The 27,394-nt window shown below is 38.5% G+C and overlaps 2 protein-coding genes across 3 annotated transcripts; both read left to right on the top strand.

Annotated features, from left to right (window-relative positions):
- Positions 1–10,122: 10,122 nt before the first annotated feature.
- LOC116251072 (uncharacterized) lies at positions 10,123–11,264 on the top strand. The gene has a single exon (XM_031625143.2). The coding sequence runs from the start codon at positions 10,305–10,307 to the stop codon at positions 11,010–11,012; it is 708 nt and encodes a 235-aa protein (XP_031481003.1). The 5' UTR covers positions 10,123–10,304; the 3' UTR covers positions 11,013–11,264.
- An 11,610-nt stretch (positions 11,265–22,874) lies between these two features.
- Positions 22,875–26,139, top strand: LOC116249903 (squamosa promoter-binding-like protein 8). Of its 2 annotated transcripts, none has more exons than XM_031623213.2 (3): positions 22,875–23,697; positions 24,027–24,232; positions 25,128–26,139. In XM_031623213.2, the coding sequence occupies exons 1-3, from the start codon at positions 23,012–23,014 to the stop codon at positions 25,583–25,585; spliced, it is 1,350 nt and encodes a 449-aa protein (XP_031479073.1). In that variant the 5' UTR covers positions 22,875–23,011; the 3' UTR covers positions 25,586–26,139. The 2 variants fall into 2 exon arrangements, with proteins under 2 accessions (XP_031479073.1, XP_031479072.1); XM_031623212.2 differs by having other exon boundaries at positions 22,877–23,697; positions 25,125–26,139.
- The last annotated feature ends 1,255 nt before the right edge of the window (positions 26,140–27,394 follow it).

The following is a 27,394-nucleotide window of genomic DNA, read 5'->3' on the forward strand; positions in this document are numbered from 1 at the left end:
TTTTCAGGTTTTGCTTCCTGATATTCTTAAATAAAAAATATAATTCCAATTTTCACTTGATTGACAAACGATTTTTACTCGTTTGATTTTCTGATTCTCTAATTCATGGGCTGAGTGATTTGATTCAGAAATCAATTCCATCAATGTGTTTAAAGAGTTCACTTTGCAGTCCATGTTACAAGAAACAATGTGCAACTACCGAGCTCTTGCCTGCAACGGTGACAGCCACGATTGCTTCTCAAACAATTGGCATCCGTCTAATCACAGTCGCCCGATGCCTTGCATGACCCAACAATTAGGTGTGGTTAAACACATTGCCGAACAACTTAAAAATTAGTCGCTCAAAACACCATAATTCATTGCTGAAAATTGCCATGATCCAGCCAACTTCTACACTAGGCTCAAAGCCAACTTCTACACTAGGCTCAAGCCCTTTGTTTGACGGATAGCAACCCATTCATTTATATCCCTTAAAAGGTTAGAATTAAGGCAACAAATCACTTAGCAGTTCTCTAAATTTTCTCACAATTTTAAATACTGGACTAAACTTTTTAGTGATTAGTGTGATATTAATTCATCCCTATTAAGGCACATATGTTTAAGCATGTGAAACCCTAGGTTCGAGTGTTGACTCGAACTCTAACACTAATTGTGGCAACCTGTCTGCCCCCACACTGAGCTTGCACTGTTGGCTTGACCAATCCCCAAATGGTTCCTTGGTAGCTTCAGTTTTAATTCTAAAAAAGGCAATAAACCAGATAACAAATCACCTAGTAAGATTTTTTATGAGTGCACTAATATTATTAACAATTTTAGTTAGAAGACTAAACTTTTCAAATTGGAGCATTATAAAAACTCCATAATTCGTTAATATAACAAAAATGATCACTAATGCTCATGTGACGGCTGTTTTTTAATGACAGATTTTTTTTTTAACAACATAGAATGAATATATATATATATATATATATATGTAATGATGATGATAGCACTAACAACTAACAATTCGACCGGGTCGGAGGACAATGTTCTTAGCTGTAAGAGGGAAATAAGAAAGGATAAACAGCAGCCCTACGAGCCAGCCTGCATCAGTAGGCACTAGGCAGCACGTTCACATGATCCCTGCTGCCCTTACTCGAAACTTTCAACTAAAAATCAAAACTAAACTATACGCTCTCTCTCGCGCAGGTAACGAGAAAGCTCAAGCTACATGCGTATCTTGCATGTCTACGACAAACATGTGCACTTGGTCGCCCTGGGTATTCGTGGAAATGATAGGAGTATTTTAGATTCTTGAAAAAACATTTTGATTTTAATATTTGCAAGTGGATATTTTGAAATCTTGAAAAAAAAGATATTTTCAATTTCATCTCCAACAGTTGATTCCCTTGGATCGACGGCTGCCCATTTGATTCTTATTAAATTTGCTAGCTATTCGTTTTCATATATATATATGATACATATACACACATTGGATGTGTCTCCGAGTGAGTAAAAGTTATCCTCCACCTTCCACAATTTTGAATGAATTATACAGTTCTGCCATTACCATCACGAGGATTGACGATCACTGGATTTTTTCCCTTTGATAGTTTGGCTGTGAGTCTTTAAAAGAAAAAGAAGAAGAAAACAACCACGTTCGCCATTCTTTTTCAACAGGCGCATCATCATGTTGAAGAGAGAGAGAGGTGCGCGCTTGGAAAGAAGATTGCTCGAGGCTCAAGGGGGGATGAATGATTAAGATGGTAGCTGGAGAGCTTTGCCATCCACGTGAATGCATTACAGGAGAGCATAGAGTTAGTCGTGTCTCCATTCTCCCCACAAGGAATCATGTACCTTGGCTTCCAGGACCACTTGATGCTCCATCTTTATCACTCAAACAGGAAGATGGGCCATGACAGCAGGTGCTTCTCTCTCTCCCCTCCTTATCAAGTGCGTCATTCCACATGAATACACTGCTAGTTTTTCTGCGCTGTTCGTACCTAGAGTTTGCCATTGTCTCTCGCCAGTAACAGCTGCCATTCTAGATCTCTCTCTCTCCCTCTCTCCCCATGAGCTGCCCTTTCTATTCATGGATGTAAACGGGTTCGATTTGGTCTGCGTCCAATAATGTACTATTGAACTAGACTTCCATCAGGTCTAGCTTAATCAGATATACTAATACTGGGATAAGCAAGCATATTGAATTGGGGGATATAGATGGAGAAGAAATAGTCAATGACTCCTGAATTGGATGTACATGTTGGGACGTGGTTATGAGCCATTCACATAATATCATAATGGATGGAAGGGTCCACTCATCCATTATGAAGATGGTTCCCACCAAGCCTTGAAATTACTAGACTGGCAGAAGGGACAACTAAGGGGGTGCCTAGTCGATATATATATATATGTATATATTCGGAAGATTAAATGATCAAAGGTCCTTTAAGCAAACCCTGTAAAAGTCTAAACCCACCATTGTTGTTCTGGCTAATCTCTCCCTCTTCTATTTGTTGCATGTGTCCTCTATAGATAGCTCTCTGTCTCTGGTGGGTCGTCTAGATCCTGAGATGTACAAAAGGTACCAACAATATATGCCTACATGCAACCAGCTCGGATTAATGAACAAGGACTTAGTTTGGATTCTGATCTTGGATACAAATTGCAGAGCATGTTGAGTCTGAATCCTACCATTAATTAGATTCTTCTCCCCTCCATCCCTCTAATTTTAGGGTTTTCTTGGTTCTGACCAAATTTGTTTACAGCCAGTTAGTAAGTTGAAATTCAAGGTTTGGATCTGTCCAATTCATTATTCATCTAAACTACTGCATGAAGAATGCTTTATTTCCATCAAGACCAAAATTGACCGACCAATGTAAGTTGCCCGTTAGTCTCTTCCAAAAGGACTGAATCTTAATTCTTATTCAATGGAGTCTCGACTATTAAAGGCAGACGGCTACAAGATTATGCCAAAATTGACAGAACCCGGTTATCAAACTCTTGACCTTCTGCAACTTGAAGATTTCGACTCTAACCCCCTAGCCAAGTGAACAGATCTCCTGCTAGCAAAGTCACTTAATTTATATAGCAAAAACATATATGCTGCAACTTACATGAGATTGCTCCAAGCGTGCTTCATGCAATGGGTCCTTGAGCACATATTTGAGCATAATTATAATCAATTGCAACTCTCCAAACAAGATCAGCCAGGGACAGAAAGAAAGGCGGAATGTCCAGCAGTATATTCAGTTTCCCAGCATGCACCAAAGCACATTTCAAACATCAATTTATGTGATCGGCATTGCACACTCTTTAACGTTTCTAAAGAGGAGCCACATCTAATTCATTTCACGGCCAGAACTGCAGGATAGATCCACGGCAATAAAACTGAGCAAGTTTCTAAATCTATGAGAGGCATATCAAACGAAAACATGGCCTTTTCCATGCATGATGCCCAAAATATTTGTTGTAGCAATATATAATAGCCATACGTTTAGGAATCTTTTACCTTTTTATAGGCCGACAAAAACACATCAATGATCAACATGAAATAGGAAAATTTTCAGTTGTCAAAATTTTCAATGTCCTCTATCCATCATATTGGGTTTGATCGCTTTGATGAAAGATCCAGCGCGATTTTGAGATCCGCTTGGATCTCAGATAGGTGGATTGTTGTCTAACCTCCTCCCCTCTAACTCCGTGGTTTTTATATTCAACCGTAGGTCTGAAATCCATTATATTACTATCCGCTGTCAGTCTGAACAATGGATTTCACAAGACTACCAATTTGAGATTCGAGGTAATCAATACAGCCTTAAATATAGTGGAGTAGCAAGATTAGCCTTGACTTTGAAATATGATATACACGTTAAGCTTCCTGCTTGAGATAGTCTCTTGTTTTGGTGGCATAAGTGGGTGGGCTTGATTAGTGTATGATGTGTATATTCATGGTGGAAGACACAGTCCATGGTGATCGAGTTGCGTGCACAAGTCTGTGTACCACACATGAAGTATGCACCAAAGAAAAAAAAAAGGGTTGTGGTATTTTTGAACTTTTTATAAAGCAATGTACATTTTAAATTTTTTTTAACTTTTTGACAACCCCTTTTTATCCGTTTCAAGTGTTTTTTTTTTTTTTTTTTTTTTAACTTAGAGATAGGTTGACTGTCCATGAGTTTTGCCCCTTAAAACAGAAACCGAGTTACGTGCGCCAACTCGGCGTTCACAACCCTACTACCAACATATACATTTACTTTTATGCTCAAACAATATATATGCATATACGTGAAATAACAAATTAGTATAAGATAAAGTTTATGAGATAACAAAAGATTTATGAGATAATGAAATAACAAATTGATAAATGTATGAGATAGCGTGAAATATAAGTATGAGATAATGTTTATGAGATAACAAAAAAATTATGAGATAACGTTAAACATAAGTATGAGATAATATTTATGAGATAATGGACGGATGTATGAGGTAAGACTAAACAAAAAATGGGATAATGTTTATGCGATAATAAAATATTTATGAGAGATAACGCTATGAGTAAAGCAAAAAATGAAAACATTTTTTTTACTACTTAAAGAGGTATATTGGTCATAAAGATATGCATATAAAGACTGATAAATTTTACTTTTATTGAATCCCTATACACGAAGGTAGTGTATATAACAAGTTTCGCTTAAAACAGGCTATGTCACAAGTGAAGAATGGTAATTTTTTATTTCTTCATTTTGAACTGAAAGGAGGGCTCTTTGACATTTGTGGATATTGCCTTTTGTTTTTATGAAATGGTATTTTCTTCTTATATATACAGGAAAGTTTGTGAAAACTAAACCACTTGGATAAGAGACAAAAAACAAGACTTATTGAAATTAATTATTAAAATATTTTTTTGAAAATCTAACCTTATGGATATTATTTTAAGAGTGATTTGATAAGAAATATATATTAAATAGTTGTTTTCTTACTTAAATAGTGTTTTTCTAATAGTAAAAAAATGAACGTCTCTTATAACATCAAAATTTGGTAGTACAAAGGTCATTATTTTTACAAAAACGACTTGAGTAAAGCATGATTTATAATAATTAGTGTTTATAAACATATTAAAATGTTCATATTTTGTTTAACACACTTTTTAACATTAATTTTAGAGGTATGCTTTTCATCCCTTACCCAAGTGGTTTAGTACCTACCAATCACTTATATATATATATATATATATATATATATATATATATATATATATATATATATATATATATATATATATATATATATATATATATATATATATATATATATATATATATATATATATATATTATATATATATATATATATATATATATATATATATATATATATATATATATATATATATATATATATATATATATATATATATATATATATATATATATATATATATATAGTCTGGTACTTTCATAATCTAATTTGTACCGTTCGTTCCAACATGATGGTTGATTAAGAGAAAAAAAAAGAGAAAATTTTGATGGGTATTTTCATCATCTAATATTAGTTAACACTTTTTTCTTCTTATTTTTCTCTCAACCATCTACTAAATCGGAGACAAAAACCAAACTACATAAATGCAAAAATTAAGATGTTTTTTTGTGATCCTATCTTATAAATATAATCTCAAGAATAACTTGATAAGAAATATATATTAAGTTAATCACTTTTTGAATTTATTCACTTTCTCATAATAAGTAAAACTGAACGGCTCATATAACATATGATCATAGAAGAATCCTCATTTGTATAAAAATAACTTAAACTAAAGCATGTTTATATCAAATAGTTGTATAAAGACATTAAGATGTTTTTTATCTGGTTTAAAATAGTTCTATAACCAAAATTTAAGGGGCCTGGTTTTTATCCTTGAGCCTATGGTAGGAGACCTACCCTTAAAAGTATTTAGTCAAGTCGGAAGCTAATGCAGAAAAATTGCGGCAGAATCGAGTGGAAACACAAGGTTGAGTAAGAGGAAAAAAACATTTGATGTGGCGAACCCCCATAATTTCAGTGCATTCCACTTCATCGAATAAAGGAGAAGATAAATCAACAACCTTTTACCAGTTAAAAAGAAAGGCTCGGAGATCCTATACAATGAAAAGACCTCTCCTCCCTTTCTTATGTAGTGGCCTTTGTGCATAGAGTTTGATGATTGGTAGCTGGACTTGGATATTGGCACATGGGAGAGCGCCTCCCGCGGGACCCCTCCCTTCAGCTTTCGACTGTGTTTTTGGCCTACAGTCTAGTGAAATTCATGGCCAGTTGACTGCAGGTTGAGAAAATTGCAGCGACATGCCGGAAAAGGCAGAGCGAAATTCAGGCATTGATGCCTCAATGATGAAACAGTATCCAAAGCAGAAGGGGGAATAGAGCTGCAGTTCTCGAGTTCATCATCTTTTTGTTTATTGAAAGATTTTGATAGAGAATGCTAAAGCTACCCTTTAAGGGACATAATATAGCTGGTTGGGCTGTGGTATGAAAGCAATATCCCGCCAGATCCATTTTCATGGGTGCTACGTCCTTCAGCTAGCTTTATGGGTAGAGGCCCCTAAGTTAAAGAGTCATAGTAACCTCTTCAAGCTCCAATGCTACCTTGGACTTTGAAACCATTCGGCTCTCTTTCAGGTAATCCCCGACAGAAAATTCGAAGTTCCCAGTTCCCAAATGCCTTGACAACATTGATCATTGACAACCCAGTTTATATATCGAAATATTTCAAATCTTTGTCGAGAGACTAAGCTTCGAGGGCATGGCATAGCTTGTCGGCATGAAAGACATATAGATGATGCATAGTCAATTCAATTACCACGGGCATGTACACTAAAAACAAAGACATATGTGACGCAAGTTAAAGGGTGCACTGCAAGAGCACATAATTAGGTATCGAAGTAGCCATGGATGGACTCTTGAAGTAAGGGGGAGTGGCCCGCATACCATCTTTTTCTCAACACCAATATCTTTTTTCTTACATTGATGAGCCCAAGCAGTGGAGTTATGTGTATATGTGTGTTTCAAGCATGTGAATGCACGTGCGATGCATGCGTGTGCGATGATATACAGCCATGCCAGTTTATTTAGGTTTTTAAAAAAGGAATCAAAATTCAAAGGGTTGCACTTGATAAACAGGAGACATCTTTAAAAATGGTCCAAAAGGACATGCCGATCGAAAATAGTAAATTGCTAAATTTGTAAGATTCTTTGTGCCATGGTTCACTGCTATTAGTTTTGTAGCTAGTGCGGCCTATAAATAAAGAAAATATCATTCGAAAATATACTCTAAGGTCTGAAGGATCTTTCTCCCTCTCTTCTCCGCCTCGTGCGCACACGACACGCACGCCAGCATGGGCACATGCACGGTTTGGGCAAACGAACATTACTTGTTGTCGATTTTAACAAGCTTTCGAATCTCTCCTCCCTTGTATGTTCTCCCCGTCTTCCATATCAGTGTATCATAATAATACGTCAAGTACTGTTGATCTTGCCTAGTTTTAACTTATTGTCAACTATTTAACATTGTTCTTATGATAACGATTGCATTAGAGAGAAGTTTGTGGCTAGGATTACCTAAAGAAAAGTCATCATGATCATAAGTTTTTATATAATGACAAAAATAGCTTGAAAAAGAAAGGGACGTTTCTTCTTTACCAAAGACGTTTAATATTCACATATGCATGTCATTTAAAGGTTGAGAGTTGAGAGTTGGTTGACATAAGTTGATGGTGGCTTTGTATTTTTAACTTAACAACACCGCATGGTTTCAAGCACATGAAATGCCACCATTGTGGTCCGTTTCTTCCATACAACTCCAATCAATGTGAAGGTGTGGCCTGTTTATTTCCCTCTTGGCATAACGGTTAGCCTGCTGTAGGTCTGGCATTTAAATCTTTTCCCTTCCTGAGGAAACAAAGTTGGCATCCACCATTAATTGCATGCAACCATGTGGTGTTTGAAATGTGGACCTTCAAGGATCCTATATTGATGGGGGTGGCCTATACATTGAAATTAACTTTTCGAAATTTGTGCCACGACAACTATATTCAAATTATTAATCCCAAGTCGGCAGCCGTACAAGCCCATTGTGTTTGGATAACCATTAAGCACTTGCCATGCGTGCAATCACACACACATACATACATACATACATACATAGGTACACACACATATACAAATTAACTTCGAGTCCAACAAGCACATTTACAAGTATTTAAATTGGCAAGTTGGACTTAGGGCTAAGCCTACTAGTTTATGCCAAGAGATCTGCTGTGGTTATTGAACTGTTGACTTGCTTCCTTTAAAAAGTCTAAAACCAATCACCTACTTATAAGCTTGCGAGTTATACTCATAAGGGGAACTGTTTGGGGTACTTTTCACCCACTCTAATTAGCAACAAATAGGTAAATGTATTGTTACGAATATGTGGCTGCTTTGATTAACATCAAATATGGCCTGCTCCTACACAAAAAGGGATGGAGGTGGTTAAAGATTTTCCTTTTGCCTCTATAGCCTAAGCTATGTTTGATAGCTAGCTTTCTATTTCGAGATTCGTGGGTTATCTAAAGTCTAAATTAGGTGAATCTACTGCTGCAGCAAAAGTGGATTTCACAATTGTGGATTCGAGATCCGCAACATGTTGTCAAAACCATGGACTATAGATCCACAGTTCTAGGAAGACTGCGGATCTGTGATAGCCTCGAATCTCAGATTGGAAACATTGCCTTAATGGTTCTCCGCAAATCGTTCTCAATAATATAGTGTCAAATTTCTTGTTGTACTTGATTATATTTGCACGATTGTTAATAGTAAGTAAGACCAAGCTCTAAAAGGTCCACATTGAGAAACTCAAAATCATAAAAGCATGACTCCAATAAGCTACTGGGCTTAAGGAGGATTTTGTATGCCAAGTTATGATATTTCTGTATAGATTTTAATGATTTTTCATTCATAATAGGGGCAAGTAAGGGTTAGGTAAAGGCTATGTACTTGGTTGGAGTCATGTGAGTGCATTTATGTTGGCGTTGGCTTCTTGTTCCCTGCTGCACATGGGCGGGACACTCTCTGATAGGTCCTACTGGAGCAAAAAAGCATGTGCATCCCATGTGCCTCCATCAAACTCCTACCCCAATCTGCTCACCACTATTCCCTACATATTCTTCTTTCAAGCCTATAGCCCCTAAGTTTAAACAAGCAAATTCGAAAATTGCCCAGAACATGAACTAGCATGTACTTGGTATTCCGAAAAGTTTTTAATCTCTGCCGTTTCCAGCAATTACGAAACAAGAAAAGAAAAATCATATCATCAGAACAGAAAAGTTCCTTCTTTTTCTTTTTTCTATGGAAGTACAAATCCAGGAAATAGTGTGGTTTCCTACAAGTATTCTTATATGTATCTTCAACAATTCAAAAGCCAAACAGTATTTGTATCATTTTAACCTTTTTTTTTTTGCAATTTGTACTTTGGAAATGAAGATCACTAGCAAAACAGCTAAAACATTAATGCACGTTGCTAGTTTTCTTTTTCCTTTTGACCCATTGATACAGTTTGGTCTTTCATTCAATATAGGGCACAAGCCTTGCCTAGATTAAAGGTCAGCAACAATTTTAACTAATTATTTTACGAAGCCACATGCTTTTTTTTGACTTTTGACAAATGGTACGAGCACATCATTTCAGAATTCTATACTGCCATTAAAAAAAAAATATTATTATTGACCCTCATGTATCAAAAAGTCATCGAGTCTGGACAAAAACTCCTGGCAGATTATGGAAAATAGAGAAAAGCAACTTCCCAATTCCTGGTTTTATCTATAAAACTCATAACTTGAGCTTTTAATGCTGCCAATAGTGACACCAAAATATCTGAAAAAAACCCAAAAAAACTACATTTATTTGTTATGCTTCTTTTAGAACAATTGATATTATCACAGTTAGTCCAATTTCCTGAATAACTGGAACCCAAAATAATTATTGTCAATTTGAATTACTAATTGGCTAGCAGGATATGTTCTTGGACAGATCTGAAACGATGGAAGAATATGGTTCGATCTCTCAGATTAAGAGCAGCCCGACGGAGACATCAAAATCAGTCCATCATGCAATGAAATTTCTTGGCCTACAATCACGGACTAGCTTTTGAACCTCGAGTGACCTCAGTGCTGACTCTCAAGTATCCAGGTCTTCTGCCTGCCTGGAAACCTGAGATCTTATTAAATTTATATTAATTGGCAAGAGAGATAGAGAGATAATCTCTCTCGCGCGCGGTATATAATAGTGTCTTGATGATGGATGAGAGGAACTGTACACAAAGGCGACAAGAGTCTCCCCATCTCATCGTATATCAATTTTTTTTTCCCGTTTCCTTGTATCCGCTGATGGAAGACCTGCAGATCAGCAATGGTTTCTTTTACAGATACGTGAGCTATCTGTTGCCTGCTTTGATGAGGCTGAACAATGAGAGAACTTGTGAAGAAAGCTCAAATGGAGAACAATGGATCAAAGTTGTGAGGCTTGAGGTGGACATGGCCCTTGTTATATCAACAAGGGGTAGATACCGGTGGCGCCATGCCCTGAAATGCAGGCTTGAGAAAAGGATGAGTTGGAGACCATTTCAAGGACTGCAGCAAAGTCAGATGATACAGGGCTTTTCATGGCTGCCAAATTGTCCGAGGCCTTTGGGCAGTCTTGGACTCGTTCGGAACTCTGGCCATCATGAGTCCTTGTGCAATACTGGGGCACTGAGTTCATGGAAGCCAAGGAATAAGGCCTTCAGAAGGAGGAGGACCAAGAGTGTTCTGCAAGTGAAGAGGAGGAGCGAGTTCTGCAGGAGGGAGGAGGAGTTTGGTTGTCTTCTGAACGCCTTGAGGGGCCTCATTCCTGGTGGAAACCTGATGGGTATGGATGAACTCTTCTGCGAAGTGGAGAGCTATGTGGCATGCCTCAGAATGCAAGTGAACATTCTTGGTTGTCTAGTCAGTGCTCCATCGTGATGCAGACAAGCGAGTGAAACATGCTGCCACATCAATGGGTACTTCATGTTCTAGCGATTTCGAATTGCTTTCTCTCCCCCTCCCTCTCTCTTTCTGCTGTAGTGTTTGTTTTCTGTTTCTGTAAAACAAGTGTAGTGCTTAAGCCAAATTGGATGGGTTGGATGCACTATGAAACTATGTAAAGGAAAAGGAAAAAAAAGGAAATCTATTTTCAAGTGTTCACAAGGTTGTGTTCTTCTATCCTCTTTTATATCGGCTGTTGGCCAATGTGCAGTTAGAAATTCTCCGCTTTCATCTCTCTTAGTAATATTTTTTCAGTTGTGCATGCAACTGACCTTGTTTTTAGAAGTCATCTAAACTCTGCGAAGAAAATGGTCAATGGGAAATTGTAATATTCTTTACTAAAATAATTCCTTCTTGATGTTGGTAATAGCCATTTGTCTAAATTCACATCCAAGTTTTTCTGCAACAGCAAATTCCATATACCTCTTAAATTTAGCCTACCACATTGAAGTTTTATTGTTCCTTCCTTGTTCCAAGTTGCTCTAAATCTAAACCTAGAGAAAAGAAGAGTGAATACTTGCAGTTTTCTGCACTTATTAAACATCATACATCTTGCATGTCCCTCCCAGACCTCCCATTCTGTGAATTAGATGCTCCCGCCTCAGCAAAAGACATCTTTCTTCCTGCTATCAAAGAAGAGACACTGCCTAGAGCTGCAGGACGCTTCACATCCCTGCCTATGAGCCACTATCATTTATGAATTTTGAGTGTCATTAATTTCTTCTTGTCTGTAATTCTGCGTATACATATGGTAAGACCCTTCCTCTAAGAAACTCCGCTGTCCTTTTTCCTTTAGGTTGGGAAAATCAATTGACAATGCCGTGACAGTTCCTTATCCAAACTGGAGTTTCCTCACTTAGAACAAGTCTGTGTGGAAGACTGCAAGTGCGGAAGCACTGCGGCTTATCTTCTTCATGGTTGCATAAATCAGTAAGATATATAATCACAACTTTCTACAGTTCCGGTTAGATAGCAGATGGTTGAACATACGAGCGCTTTCAAATGCTAACAATATTTAAAGATTGCACACAAGTTTAAGTTTTATTGCATTAGAGGTGTAATCCTCTCCGCCTGATTAGGTGGTTTTGGCTTAAGTTATCTCGATAGGGTCTAAATTAAGTTCAATACAACAGCTTGAGGCCTCTGTTACAGTTGAGCAATCGATTAACTTTGTTGGTAGTCAAAGGAAGGGCCTTCAGGGATTTATACCGAGGGACAGGTAGAACAGCTAGGGATGGAGCGACGGGAGAGGAGTTTCATCATCACAAAAAAGGCAAGCAAATTATCAATTTTTTTAGCCCGTGAAATGAGAAAATCAGGACAGGAAATATCTGCAAATGATTGTTCGTACTCGGTTGGGATTGAAGTTATCACTTGTCCAGGTGTTGAAGCCTTTATAGTAGTTAATCACCTTTCTTTTCCGTTCTCGATGACATGAAAATCGTTGAGGCCATCCCTGAAGGAAGAAACACTTTTATATAGGCAGAAAGTTCACCCTTTTTTGAGGATTATCCATTCTCCCAATCAGATAGGGCGAAATTTTCACCGTACAACCATGTCTTTTTCAAACCCGTTCACCTCAAAATGAGGGAAGTATTGCACCCTCAGCGAATGGTCGAGAGAATTCTAAATTTTTCAAGGCGTGTGGTTGCGTTCTATCAACATCAAACGCCCTCCAAATTCTTTTTTGATATAAGGACATCTTTTGCTCTGCCATGATTATCCCTCAATGGAGAACTCTAGTTGCCTAATTTTTGGAAAATTCTTTCATGTCTTAACCGTTTTGTATCTAAAACGCATGAAGAGAATCAATATGGATTTGTGAGATAAATAATACTTCGCTCCATCTTCAAAGTTCATTTCAATCTATTAATTTGTAGATTATTTCCCAATACTGACGCTTTAACTTGTATAAATATTTATTCGGGCCGGCTTGAACTGTAATGATGCAAAAAAGGGAAGTGATTTTGTCTTGTGGATGTAGGATTTTGGGTCAAACGATATACATTCATTGTCACTTTCCATTTGTGCTCTCTTATCTTTCTTCCTTCGATCCACCATCTAACTCTGACACCTTTCAGTTTGGCGGCTCTAACCGGTCCCCATAAACGAGCTGTAAGCACATGCAACAAGAGAGATGAAATCCAGATAATCCGTACAAGCTTCCTGCATTTGTTCTGACAGAAACTTTTTCAACAGAAACACAATCAATCTCTTCCTACTTATTCATTTAGCATGATTAAATTCCCCAATTCGCACAATTTCTAAAGCTAGGAAGGATGAGAATTACAGCAGTTGGAAACAGAGTTTTACTGTAATCTGCAGCAATTAATAGAACAATAAGTAGCAAAAGGTTACTCTAAGATACAACACTGTTGGCAGTGCTAATCTTCTAATCCCTTGGACTGATTGGTTCGTGAAATTCGTTGATACCGCTCTATATTAATCGCCACCATCGTTACAAGTTTTCCCATGGAGCAAATTTCTGATCAGACCCATTTGAATGACATTATCGACAACAAATCCTTCACATTAATATAGATCTGGATATTTCACATGGTTCGGGGATGGTGGTCCAGCGAACTGAGAAACGAACGCCAGCCACACTGTGTGAGAGATATCTTGATGATGACGATGACAAATCCTGTGTGGGACTCGGCGTCTTACAAACCAGAACTCAACGCTATCCATATGAAAAGGTTCTTCCCAGATATGTTCATACACAGCAACTCACTATCATGTGGGTTGGCTGTGCTGCTGCCTAGCTAAATGTGTTGTCGTGGACAATCGAAGACGTGTTCCGGAGACTTAGTGAACTCAATATGTCTTGCTGCTTTGGCAGTGACACCTACGACCCAGTTGGCCTTGTCTGGTGGCTATACCCGAGGAGTTAACGTGATAAGATCTCGCTCATTTTCGATTTGAAACCGAGCTGGCTTTCAGGAAAGACTTTTTAGAAATGAGGCAATTGAGTGCTGATGAACGATCATAGTGTGAGGCTAAAATTCTGGACAGAAAGATAGATCCATCGGAAGGTCCAACGAATCTAGCATTCCTCTTTGCCGTTTCAAGGTCTAGTCCTTGAAGGGTTTTTCTTTTCTGAAGAAAAGGACAACAATGATTGGAAAAGAAGGCTCGTGTCCTGCATTGGGCAGATACAAATATCAGAGTTCTTAGATTCTCCCGGTTGGGGCAGCAAGGAGGGAGGTGAACTGTGTTCTTCGAGCACTCTTTACTGGGTCTGAAGTGCTCTCAATGCACTTGACTCACGTTCAGCTCTGCAAATGTCCTTACCTATGTGGTTGAGGGAGAGAAAAAAAAAGAGTTAGACAGTGAAGAAACCATAATTTACTTGCGTTATTTTCTGCCACGATTCCTTCTTCAACCGGCCTTGTTCTCAAAATTGTTGTAACTCATGGTACCTATTCTTGCAAATTCTTTCGTTTGTGATTCTAACTTCCGTGATATATGTGGACATCTACACACATATGTAGCGTTTCAAAGGTAATCACCATAAGAATTAATTTTATTCCATCTGCCGAAGACCTACAGCGACAAAAAAAAAAACAAAAAAAACAAAAAAACTAATCGAAATCATGAAAGAAAACTTGTTACAAGGGTCAGCGGCAATGTTCCCCTTGTCTTACAGAGTGGGATATTCTTGGAAAGATTTTGAAAATCTTGAACTTGGGTCTGAATCTCCATCAAATGCAGTCCCCGGTAGTTGTCATAGTGCAGTCAGTAGAAAAGACAAGCTTCCTCCCCATAAACAGCAAAGACTGATCACTGTGCTTCCCTTTCGGCTTCTCGAGAAATATTGGACGATCAGTACGGTAGCTGTTGATGCAGGAGTTCTTACAGGTGAAGATAATAGAGCTCGTTTTCAGTCGAAGAAGGGAGCACTAAAGAAAAACATGGTGGATTCCCCAACTATTGTGGTACCAACTGCTTCCGGACGCGCTTTAGTATGATCAGACTTACATAAGTGAGCATTTTTAGTAGGGTACAAGCAAGATGCATTGGAAACCCAGCTCGGGCTGTTCAAGCGCTGAGCTCAAGATAATACGCCCAGAAACCAGACCGAGCATGATGAAGAAGCATGTCCGTGTGGATCTCAAGAAAAAACGATACAGATATATATTTTGTTTAGAAGTGTTGCCTAATGAACCCCTTACATGACGAACCTATTAGACTAAGTTGTTGATTTTATTTGCATTGGATGTCTGAGAGAACAATGAAAAAAATATATATGTGAACTGGTATTAAATGAATAAATTGTTCTCACTTTTCTTTTTCTCTCCATCTTTGGTCCAGACAAAGTCAATCGCCAAAATCATTCCCGATGAATACGTATATTTCTTGTAGAATAATTAAGTGTAGAACCTAAGAAAGACAATCTTGAGATTATCTCGCCATTTTTTAATGTTTTGTTAATCTTTAAAATAGCCGGGTTATGCACTGCAAAAAGGGCAGTGCAGATTTAACTCAATTTGAGTTCTTTAAATTTCCTTGAGTTTCCTTTACTTTCTGATCATGTCCCCTTTTTTTTTTTCTGAAGATTGTAGTTTGAAATCTCAGTGGGTAGATTGTTTTGTGAATCAAGGTCTCAAATTGCATCAGTATTATAAGTTGGAACATCTGGATTAAAACTTGAGGATGGATGTTTAAACACCAAAAACGAAAGTAGATCGTGTTCGCCTGCCCTATCTGAGAAACAAGTCCCTACACATGGGTGAGGGATTAGTTTCCCATGCAGGTCGTTCACCAAAATAAACTAGGGATCTAAAGGGTCGTTTGGTAGAAAAGACACGTATCATGTTCATGCTGCTACCCGACCCATAAATAGCGGGTTTGCGCTTCTTGTATTAAGTCACAAATTCTGACTAATTAAACATTCAAAAATGAATTTGGATTTGCATCAGACTGTTTAAAGCTGAACCCAAGTCATGCTAGTTCAGAATCTAATCACTTTTAATCTCACATCAGGAGTTGTACGTGCACCTCAAGGGGATTTTAGCACTATAAGTATAATACAAGTCAATTTTATTAATAACAAGCAGCTGCCAACCCTTCAAACAGCACCCAACCAAGGAGTTTAGCATAGCTGGTTGAGCAAGCGTTCAGTAAAAGGCCGTATGCTGGTCCGAATTCTTTGGGTAGCATCTGAGTGTTATTGTTATGGTTCTAGCAGACAAGTCAAGCCACATGTGTGGCCATTTGCCCATACACTGCTACTTATTTTTCTTATTTTCATATTAGTGGTTTTCAAAAACCCATTTATTCATATATATTCATGTACTGTATGCCTCTTCATTATTTCACTTTTATTACCCATTAATCATTTTTATTATGTTTTAGGATTTTTTTGAATGAGTGCGGATCCTCGACAAGAAATTTGTGGCTCCGCATCGACTGCCAAGCACCAATAAAGTTTCTTCCCTAACCAAAAAGAAAGGGGAAAAGAACCTACTCAATGAGAAAAACTCATCTAGGATATCTGACTACCTTGGACCAATTTTTCACTATTTCTCTCTCTCTCTTTTTATTCTTTCACTATCTTTAAGTTGAAGATTTTGTTGGCCTTGCCAGGTTAGCTTGTTCGTCTCAAAATAAGACAAAAGTGATATCGTTCTCAGTTGGTATTCGAGATTCGGCCTGTGGATTTACGTCCATATATTCCCCACATCTTAAGCAACCAAAAAATCTCCTCTACGAGCGATGCCAATAACCTGCCTTCTAAAAATTATGTCGTTTGTCTCCTATGTTAATTAATCCGCGGCCCATGCTACATGAAGCATGAATAAATAAATGAAAATAAAAAAAAAGCTAACATTTTAGACAATAAAAAAGAAAAGCCAGAATATGAATCACCAAAATCACGTGTTACCTGAAATTTTAGAAAAAATTATAAGCACCGCATTATTGGTTTCTGAGTGCTGCCCAATCAAACACGTGTTTCTGTCCGTTGCAAAGCATTGTAATATTCAATGGAGAGGAGGGGAAAGAGGAAAGAAAAATGCAACAAAGGAGAGAGAGAGAGAGAGAGAGGGAGAACCGATAAAATGGGAATATATAACAAAATTTGGAGACAAGAGGTCCCCTAGGTACAAAAACGTGATCTGATTTGATAACGCCGGGGCACAAGCACAAGCACCGCCAATCAAATTAATTCTTTTCTCTCATGCTCTATATAAGTCGGATGATCGTAAGTAGATATACTGTTCGTAATGCACATGTGGGAGATCAGTAATCAGATCTTCTGTAGGCATACTTTTTTCTTTGGTATAATTTATAAAACATGAAAACTAAATAAATATAAGCCATGTTATCGGCTGGTGCAGATCATTATGATTCAATAACTGCTTAAGAATGTAATTTTCAATTGATTTTTTATTTTTTTATGTATTTTAGATATACAATTTATAATGGACACATGATGAATTCGGCTAAATCTTTGAATCAGCCATAAATTGGCAGCGGGGCCAGTTTGTGTAACCTTCTATTATGTGAATGTTTGGTTTCATGGCACTGCATGGGTTGGCTAATTGATTTATTATATTGATACTTGTATAAACAAGTATCAATCTACAATTAGAGAAGTAAACGGAGGCACACACACATATATACGAGAGTGTCATGCATATGTAACTTACAGAGTTTTATTTATTCGAGACCAACTTTTAGATAGCTGAAAGCGAACATATATGAAAGTCTTACGATGCTAAGTAGAAGCATAATAATTGAATTGCATGGGATGGGCGGTGTTACGTGAGGCATAATCAACCATGGAATGAAAACAAATGCCCCACCGGAAGGAAGCAGCTAAAGACGCTGTCCACGTGCTGCTCGACACGTAAAATTAAAGTCTGTTGGTTGGTGGCTCTACAACGAGCGTCTTACGGGGTGTTTGATGGCTTGGATAACTTCTCTTCCATGAAAAAGTAATCCGTCTAAAAGTACTGAGTGGGAACTTCCTTTTTCTCACGAGCAAAAGGAGTCCCTAGCCTGCCTTCATTCAAGAATTTCGTGGCTAGATAAAGTTTTCTCATTCAAGAATCCCTAGGCTTCATTCGCACGTCCCATGCAAGCTAAGCTAAAATTTTGTAATAAATCAAGAGTTTGGGGTAAGCAAACCTGTTTAGCCAAACTCATCTTCAATCTTAAGTGGGTGCTTGGTTAACGAACTGTTGAGTTCTTAATTTGGAACATAATATTCTGTAATGTGTTCGAAAGTATTCTTGTTACCTAATACCCTTTTAAGATTTATATTTAAATTTCATGTCACTCAAACAGAATCAGTTTACCATGTTGTGTAAGTTTTGAAACTGAGTCTTGAAATACTTTTTGAACAAAAAAATAAGCGATGTTTTTTATTGCAAATAAATGAGAAAAAAAAAAACAAAAACTATGATGAAACTCCAATTTCACCAAACCAATGCGCACAGTCAATTGAGCAAGATGAGACTCTGGCTTGAAAAAGATTTGAGTCCTCCAATTCAAGTGGGAGAGAATATATATGTATATCACTTTTTGATTTTTGTTTTCCTCTCAATTGTCCGATCATGTAGTTTTTATAAGTAAATTGAATTACTCTTAATAGCCAGAGTTACTATTCAATCATCTAGAATCCTTAAAATTTTCTTCCACTAAGTTTGGACAAAGAAATACTCTAAACGTCTCAAGACACATTTCGCTATGCATTACATTATCCTATATATAGACACACACGCCCCACGTAGGCTCCTTAAGAATGAAGGCAACCATTTTTTTTTTTGGCGTCGTGCGGCCAGAAAAATTGCAGCGGAGCCACCAGCAGAAAAAATTTATCGAAAGCATCTGCTGCTGTCTCCTCACAAAAAATTTCGTTAGAAGGTTTTTGGTGTTTTCAAAGTGACCTGCAACAGGAAGGCATGGTTCTGCGCCTGGCCCACCCATTTTTCACCGTTTTAGATTCTAAAAACGGAGCTCAGGCCGGGCCACGACGTGCCAGTCCCGACACCGAGACCGGGCCCCTAGCGCCTAACCCGCCGATGCGCACCCCTACCCTTGAGAAAGGAATCCGATCCAGTTTAAAGAAAATTACGGGCGCTTCCGCCGGTGGCGGTGCTTTCTCTAGCTCCGGCCATTGAGATGAAACAGAGGGAGGAGACTCCTCCCTCAGTGACTTGCGGGCAAGGACCTGTTTAATTCAAGGACTCGTTTGTCCTTCACCGGCAAATGATTCGATCGGATTTTCCTGTTCCCCCCTTTCTTTTTTCTTTTTCTTCTCTCAAATTGGTTAAAGAGAGAAATGTGATGAAAAAGTAGAGAAAAATGTCGGGAAGAAGAAAAAAAAAACTGCACTCTCTCACCAGCCAACACATCGAAGTGAATCGTACAATGCATCTCTGCCACCACACTGAGCACCACTGATCACCACACCCCATGCTCTGCAAGAGAGAGAGAGAGAGCTTGTGCTGCTGTGGCGTTCTTGATTTCCCCAAAGAAGTAGACCCTTGTTTTTAGAGCTTTCTCAGTAGTAAGCTCTGAGCTGCTGCCGCTGCCTAGCCCAGACCATGTTCCTATTTATTATATATTTTTAAGTTTAATATTCTGAAATATCATCGATTTTATGGCTTTCGATATGTTTCTCTAAAATCGAATATGCACATATTGGAGATTCATATAAATCACAACGACCGGCGCTTCGGAGTGACCTCTCTTGCCCATGCATGAAAGAAGAGCGCATATGATTGTTTGGATTTCTCAATTGAGCAAATTAAAGTTCGGTACTTCAAAGATTAATAATTGATATTGGCACGGTTCTTATTGATCCATCAAGACACGAAAAAGCAACAGACGATGAGTAACCAACTTAAAACTGAAAGATGTGTAAGCCCAAATTCGTTAATTTTGGTTTCATTATTTTCTAAAGAAACCATATCCGTTTAGAAGTTACTTGAAATATCTCGATGAAATGATTGCTGCTCAGCAATGAGAGGGTAAAAGGGAACCTATCAAGTAAATGTCAGTTTAAACTGGCAATTTTCTATAAACTCTGCCCACCTGCAGTTAAATTAAAAGAGATCTTGAATGCATTCTTGAACTTACTGTTGTTTTAGGACTTGGGGCGGGGAGAGTTATACCCATCAACTACAGTGCCGTGTATCTATGTTTGCAGTTTAGAGAAAATAGAGCCTACGGAAATCGAATCGAAGCGACCACTAGATTTCACTGGTCCGCCGATCCGACCAGCTACATTACTTCGGTGGGGACATGTCTGTGAGGAGACTAGCAAATCCAACCTGCAGGTGACCCAGATCCAAACAGACGATCTTTTATTAGCAACTGATTAGATCCGATGATTTTTACAGATAACGTGATCAGTGTTCATGAAATTACAAAAGCCCGGCTGTTGGAGGAACTTGGACGCAAAAACAAAAGCCACTCGGACGCTCTCAGCCTTTACGAAAAAACCAAACATGTATTTTCATTAGGCCACATTATTGAACAAGGGGACCATGTTTTCCCATTCACTGCCACTTATCCAGGATCACCATCTCCGCATGCATTCAGACATTCAAGACAGTCAAAAAAAAAAAAAATTCATAGTCAATCAATCTATCAGTGGGTAAAATGTTTTTACTCGCTTGTTAATCAAAGGGCCCATGTCACCGTTATTAATCTCATTTATACATTTATCTCCTAACAACTTAAGTCGGTCAAAAAAGAAAAAAACTTGGTCAATACATAGTTGAGAGAATGAATGAGGGGACTTGGTATTCATGGAAAATCATGGAATCCATTTCATATCATTCAATACTTACCAAAGGGAAGAAGGTATCGCATTTATTGTCGGTACCCCTTTTTTCACCGACTCGATCTAGCTTGTGATCGTTTTGCATGGTCCTAGCCAGTCTTTTATGACGGTCAAAAAAAACTTTTTTATCATTCGAATTGTTAACACCACACAATAATAAGCCAGAAGGGCCTGCGATGCGATGCCCTAGTTAGTTTTCATGAAAAACCATGTACCCCCTTTCACCTAATTTATTAACAACAACTCAGGGGACCATGTTGCTACCTTTTTACTACTAACTAGTCAGGTTTACTCCTTCATGTTTCATGGACCACCTTTTTGTTAGTATTATATATATATATATATATATATATATATATTATTTATTTATTTATTTATCGTTTGCAGTCTCATCTATTGAATGCATTACCAACATGGAAGATGGACTTCTAGCCAAGCAAAAAGCTCTAATGGACACGAGGGGACATAAAATCTAAACCGTTCAATTTATCATGATGGACGTTTAATCTATATGATGGATGGTTAAAACAAAACAAAGAGAAAAATGTGATTTGTTTTCCATTTTTTTTCTTGTTCGTCTCTCAATGGTTCATTTTCCCAATTGGTCATCGTAATAAATCGAACAATGCTCATGAGTAAGCTGGGTAACTCTGGCCATACATGATTACTATTTAATTTTAGTGTATATATATGCAAAGATTAAAAATAACGCCATTTATGAATTAGCATTTAAGTCGTATTTGGGTGCCTCCAAAGTTTTCATTTTGCTTCAACTACTAAGTAAGTCGGCCTCTAAATTCAGGTTAAGGATGTTTAACCAAAGATTTGACCGAGAAAGCGGTGAGTTTTTTTTTTTTTTTTTGAAAATTGACGTGTGATCATGGGTTGGGACAGCGGTGGCGGAAGGGAGGAGGCAGCAGGAAATAGCAAAAGGGGGCAGGCATTTTCCGGCCTCGCATTGAATTTTACGTCAAAAATGGCCGGTCCCACCCACTTCATGCTTTTCAAGGTCCCTCAATTTCGTTATGACCATCATCATTACGTTGTTTGCAAGACAAAAATGGAAGGATCGACCTCTCTCCCTCTCTCGAAAGGACAAGATAGAGCGGTTCGAGAAAAAATAGAAGAGACATATTTGGAGTTATTTTTTACCTGGCTCGCCTAATTCCTCTTTTGACGTATCATTCTTCTTGTTTGATATATGTAATTCTGTTCAGTTTTCTGATCTTTTTTCTAGCATTCCGTCGCATTTTCTTCTTCTTCTTCTTATTATTCCATTCCATTTGCTGGTGACTTATCAACAGAAAAATTAAGACAGAGAATGAAAAAGAACCGTAAAACAAAAGCGCCCTACTTTATGTTCTTCTTTGCGGGAAATTAACAAGGCATTTTGTTTGTTTCATATTCTTTCTGTCTGAGAAAACCCAGTAAAACAAAAAACAGCTTCTTGTTGTCTGGCTTTCTTGGTTTCAAATGTTTTGAGGCCAAAAGAGAAGCAGACCAGTCCCCATGCCTTTCTTCTACCATGAAAAATTCTTTTCCTCAGGTGTTTGTCTTTAGGACTTCCCAGCTGCGTTTTAGGTACTTTTCCAAAGCAAAACCAATATAATCTGCAGCCCCACTTTTACATATATTTCCATACTTATTTGATCTGTTACTGTTCTTTTTAGCTCCAATGCTTGGCTTCGTAGCACTTAAGAGTATTTGGAATTTTATCTGCATTTTTCTCTCTCTCTCTCTCTCTCTTAATAAGATTGAACTTAATTCAAGTTATTTGTTTTGAATTTTGTTTTACATGAAAAACCAAAACAAAAAACCAGCACTTCTGTTCTGACTCTCTTATTTAAGTCATATTTTTGAGAAAAGGTTGGGGATGAGAAAAAGAGAAAGGGCCCACTGCATCTTTCACAGCATTTTTCTTTTTGCTTCCTGTGCCACACCTTTTCCCATCTAAAGCATTCATTCAAATTATAATAAACAAAAAAGGTAAATCTCCATTTCATATGTTTCTCCAAAACCACATCTCTCTCTCTTCTTTACATATACCAGCAATCAAATTCGATCTGACTTGCTTCCTTCTCCTCCTCCTCCTCTTTTTCTTCTTCTTCTTCTTCTTCTGCTCTCTCCCTCTCTCGTGATGAGCAATTGTGGTGGAGCATCATCAATGTCTCTTGTAGGCCTAGAGGGCAAGCAGTTTCCCAACTTCCGACCTGACTTGGAATGGGAGACACCAACCAACAACCCTTTGCTGTTCACGAGGCCACCACCAGCTACGACCACCACGCAGCCACCGCCTCAACCGCCACCGACGCCGGCGACACCATTATACCCTCCCTTCTTGAACCCCGGTTCAGCCCATCCCAGTTCTACCTCCTCCACTCCCTTCCTTCACCAGCTACCACCACACTTCCACTTCTCCCCCGACTGCACCACCTTCCGCAAGCACGAAACCGAGATACCCGACGAATTCTGCCACTTCGTCAAGCCGGAGGCCGGCATTGGAGACAATGGCTTCGCCGGTTTCGGGATCCCTGGCGGGAATTTCCAAGGGAGGATGGGCTTGGATCTGAATCTTGGCCACAGGGCCTACTTCTCTTCTCATGAGACGGCCATGGTGAGTAGGCTCTGCAAGTGGAGCCGAGGAGGCGGGTTTCTGCAGGGGCTGAACCAGCAGGCGCCGAGGTGCCAGGCAGAAGGGTGCAAGGCGGACCTGAGCCATGCGAAGCACTACCACAGAAGGCACAAGGTGTGTGAGTTCCACTCCAAGGCAGCTAAGGTGATCATGGCAGGTATAGAGCAAAGATTCTGCCAGCAATGTAGCAGGTACTCTCTCTCACCATTTCTGTCTCACCCCCCCCACACCCTTCCTGCACCATTCTTCTGCCATGGTCTTAGACTCGTTCTTGGTTTTTTTTTTAATTATAGTAATATCTCATTCTCTGCAAGTTTGACCGAGTTCTCCCACATGGCCTCCTTGAAATCTTTAGGCTTCTTTCGATGATGGTTTTTATTAACGTTCCTTGGTTTCCCTTTTTTCATTTTTTACTCTTGCATTGATCTTCTCTTGATCTTGACTTTTTTTTTTCTTTCTGACATATTCCTTGCCTGGTCAACAGACAAAGTTTTCACTTCTAATTTTTCTTTGCTCTCAGGTTTCATGTTTTGGCAGAATTTGACGATGTGAAGAGGAGTTGCAGGAAGCGTTTGGCTGATCACAATAGAAGAAGAAGAAAGCCACAACCTGTTGCATGTGGAAGTAACGCAGGTAACTCTACGGGGAAGGCTGAGCACAACAGGAACAATACAAGAAGCGTGAACGACCCTTCCTCTGAAGCCAGTAGGAAGGACTATAGATCAGGTATGGTTTCTTCTGAAAAGAATTACTTGTGTGTGTTTTTCTGTTTGCGCACGCGGATGTGTGTTATTCTCTTTGTTTGGCTGTCTCGTTATTCTTCCTTTTCTCTTGATATGTTCCTGTTCTTGAAAAATGGTGCTTTTATTTTCATCGGTGCATGTGTCTCCCCATCCATTAATCCGGAAAAAGAGAAAGAGAAGAACCCATTTAATGTAACTCGAATGAAGCTTGCACCTTCTTCTATTTTACCCTGACATCACATCACAGTGAACAGAATAACAAAATAATGGGTCGTCCCCCCTTTGTTTACTGTGATTTCAAGGGAGCTGCTGTTTTGTACAGTGCCTCGTAATCAAGCAATTTCAAAGGAAACATTGTCTCCTCTTCTAATGAACCACTTTGGATCTATCGGTTCACTGTTTCTAAAATGTGGGACACCGAGATATACGATCTTTTACTTGTTTTGATGGTTAAAGAAATAAAACAGTAGCATTGTGATGGGTTTTGGCTTCTTTTGCTTGTCCACAATAAATTGTTTCAGTTTCTTGTTTTTCAAGCGAACCCCATTTCAGCAGACGGCCTAATTAATTGTGTTGTTTCTTCGATTTGTTTTTATCCGGTTTTGTAAATCATGAGAGTTGAGACCATCTCTCTCTCTTTCGCGTACCCTTCGCCAAAAGCAAATCACACCTTTTTCCGTTCCTTTATACTGGTTTTTATCATTTTTTTCTCATGTACCCTTAGTTGAATTAAACCAAACTGAGTTAGCATTTATTGCATGTCCACTTTCTGTCCACCTTTTGAAATTTTCTTGCTTTCTTTTTCCCTATTCCTGTTGTATTGCAATGGATTGAAGAAAGCTTTCTGTTACTTCTGCTTATTTAATGGTGGACAGCAGCGGCGCCAGTCTCCCAGGTGGACTCGGCTCAGGCAACAGAAGCACACGCCTTGCTCAAGGCAACATCTCCATCGCCCCCTTCCTCCCCATTGATGATGATGATAAATACCAACTCCACCAATCCCAAAACCCTCCGCCAAGAGGAGGTGTCAGACCTGCAACTCCTACGAAAGGGCCCATCTTTATCCTTGGGTGGCCTGGACCAATCAGTGGCAGCAGCAGAAGCTTCCTCCTCACCCTCCATCCAAAACTTCTCGCCACCATCTCCCTTCTTCTTCCCCTGGAGCATCCCAAGTCAGTGCAGACTGTCAGTGAACCACCAAAACAGGAGTCCATGGTGCTCTCCCTCACCAAACAATGGCTCGGAGGAGTCGAGCAGGGGTTCGGGCTCTTACCAAAGTCAGAACCAGACAGATCATGAGCTGCAGAACTCGATTTTTGAAGTTGAGTTACTGTGAGTTATCTTTTTTTTCTTTCTTTTTTTTCCTAATCTCAGAGGGAGGGAGAGAGAGAGTGAGGGAGGGAAGTGTCAAATCAAACCAGATCGAATACCCTTTTTTAGAAGGTGGGTGGTAGTTGATTTTTCTCTTTTTTTGTGTTTCTTCTTCCTTTTCCCCTTTCCTTGCCTTTAATTAATCGAAACTGGTGGTAAGTATTGAATATCGCAGTCGGTACTCTTAGAAGTTTTACCAACGCGACTTCCTCTTTTTCCCGATTTTTGGTAAATCATCTGACGTTTCTTCTCACATTATCAAGGATTAATTTACCTTTACATACTTTTTTTTCTTTTTTTTCTTCCACTTTGGTAAAGTAGAAGAAAAACAGTGAAAAAGAGAAGGGCCAAGCTTCTGTTTTTCCACCGTATTCTTCACAACTTTTAGTACTGTTTTTGTCTCTGAGATGTTGTCATCAGCCAGCTTTCATGAACAACAAATGGAAACAAGGGAAGATAAAGTGAAGCTGGTTACCAGCTGGTTCTTTCCACTGGATATTTACAGATAAATTTAATTGACTTCTGTCTTTGATTCCTCACAAAACCAAACACGACCAATCAAATTTTTAAAATGAAAACACGAAACCGGTTTAACTTAATCTGAGGAAAAAAAAAAAGAGAGAAAAAAGGCTGTGATCTCGTGTCTCAAAAATCACGAAATTGAGTGGCATCTCGCAGACTGGTACTTGAAAACTCGAGGGTTATACACCGACAATCACGAGGGAAGAACATTGTGAACATTTATTTCTTAAGAAGTTGGGAAGTCGCCTTTAAAACTCGAATTGTAAACTCGGTCACTATGACTTGGCCTGTGCCTTGGTAGAAGTATCCATTAATTAATTTGCTACAAAAGTTAATAATATTGATATAAACTAATAAACTTATTAATTTGCTGCAAATAATTATCAAGTGGGAGTCGTTACCCCCTTTTCTGTTAGGAACTAGGCTCTGGCACTCTGGAGATCAAGCGAGAAGAAAATAAACACACAATAATACAAGGATTTATGTGGTTCGGAAACAGAATCAACACAGAGGCCATTAAAAGTGATGTTGCCCTCTAATAAAACAGAAGTTTTAGAGCAACATGGCAAAGGCAAAAAGTTAGAATAATGCTCCTAACATGCAAAAGTTGATTATGCCTAAAATAGGGGAAGAAGCTTGTTAAATTGAGATCAATTGCTCCTGGCACCTCCAATACTTTTTACTCTCTTTCCAGAAAATCATATTCAGTTATTAAATGAAATGTCTTCTCCGACGCTTAAACTGAGAGCTATGAGTCCCATTGTCGTGCATTTATGTGGAAAAGCCATGTCAAGCAATCCCCTAATTAAATGCAAGGATTGAGGCAGATCATTATAACAAGGAGGGACTTTGTAGTTTCGGTGCAAGCTCCCAAATTAGCAACTAAGCATCTAAAATTTTGGTGAAAAAAACTCATCTTGTGTGAATATTCAAAAGAACAAAGATGTAACTCTGTGCTGACCGATTATTGTCAGGGGTCGAGCTACACAACCATTTCTGTATGTAAAAACTAAGACATTCCTTCATTTTGCTATCTGCAGACTAGCTGTCCCAATCCAACTTGATATGAAACTCATTCACAATTATTAGAAGAGGCATCTGCCAAATAAAATTTGTTTGATAGGATTTGTGGATTTTTCTCTTAGACATCGGATGGTGTACTTAATCATACTTACCCGATACAATGTGACTGTGATTGGATAGAGCTCAAGATACTGGAGGATTTCTCCTTTGGCTTGGAGAACATTGGCTT

Source organism: Nymphaea colorata, chromosome 3 (genome assembly GCF_008831285.2).
Source record: "Nymphaea colorata isolate Beijing-Zhang1983 chromosome 3, ASM883128v2, whole genome shotgun sequence".
Lineage (NCBI taxonomy): Eukaryota > Viridiplantae > Streptophyta > Magnoliopsida > Nymphaeales > Nymphaeaceae > Nymphaea > Nymphaea colorata.

Excerpts from the sequence above, each read along its gene's own strand:
- LOC116249903 (XM_031623212.2), top strand. The coding sequence starts at position 23,012 with ATGAGCAATTGTGGTGGAGCATCATCAATGTCTCTTGTAGGCCTAGAG. Across the intron at positions 23,698-24,026 it reads TTCTGCCAGCAATGTAGCAG|GTTTCATGTTTTGGCAGAAT; the intron begins GTACTCTCTCTC and ends CTTTGCTCTCAG. Across the intron at positions 24,233-25,124 it reads TAGGAAGGACTATAGATCAG|CAGCGGCGCCAGTCTCCCAG; the intron begins GTATGGTTTCTT and ends AATGGTGGACAG.
- LOC116251072 (XM_031625143.2), top strand. The coding sequence starts at position 10,305 with ATGATGGATGAGAGGAACTGTACACAAAGGCGACAAGAGTCTCCCCAT.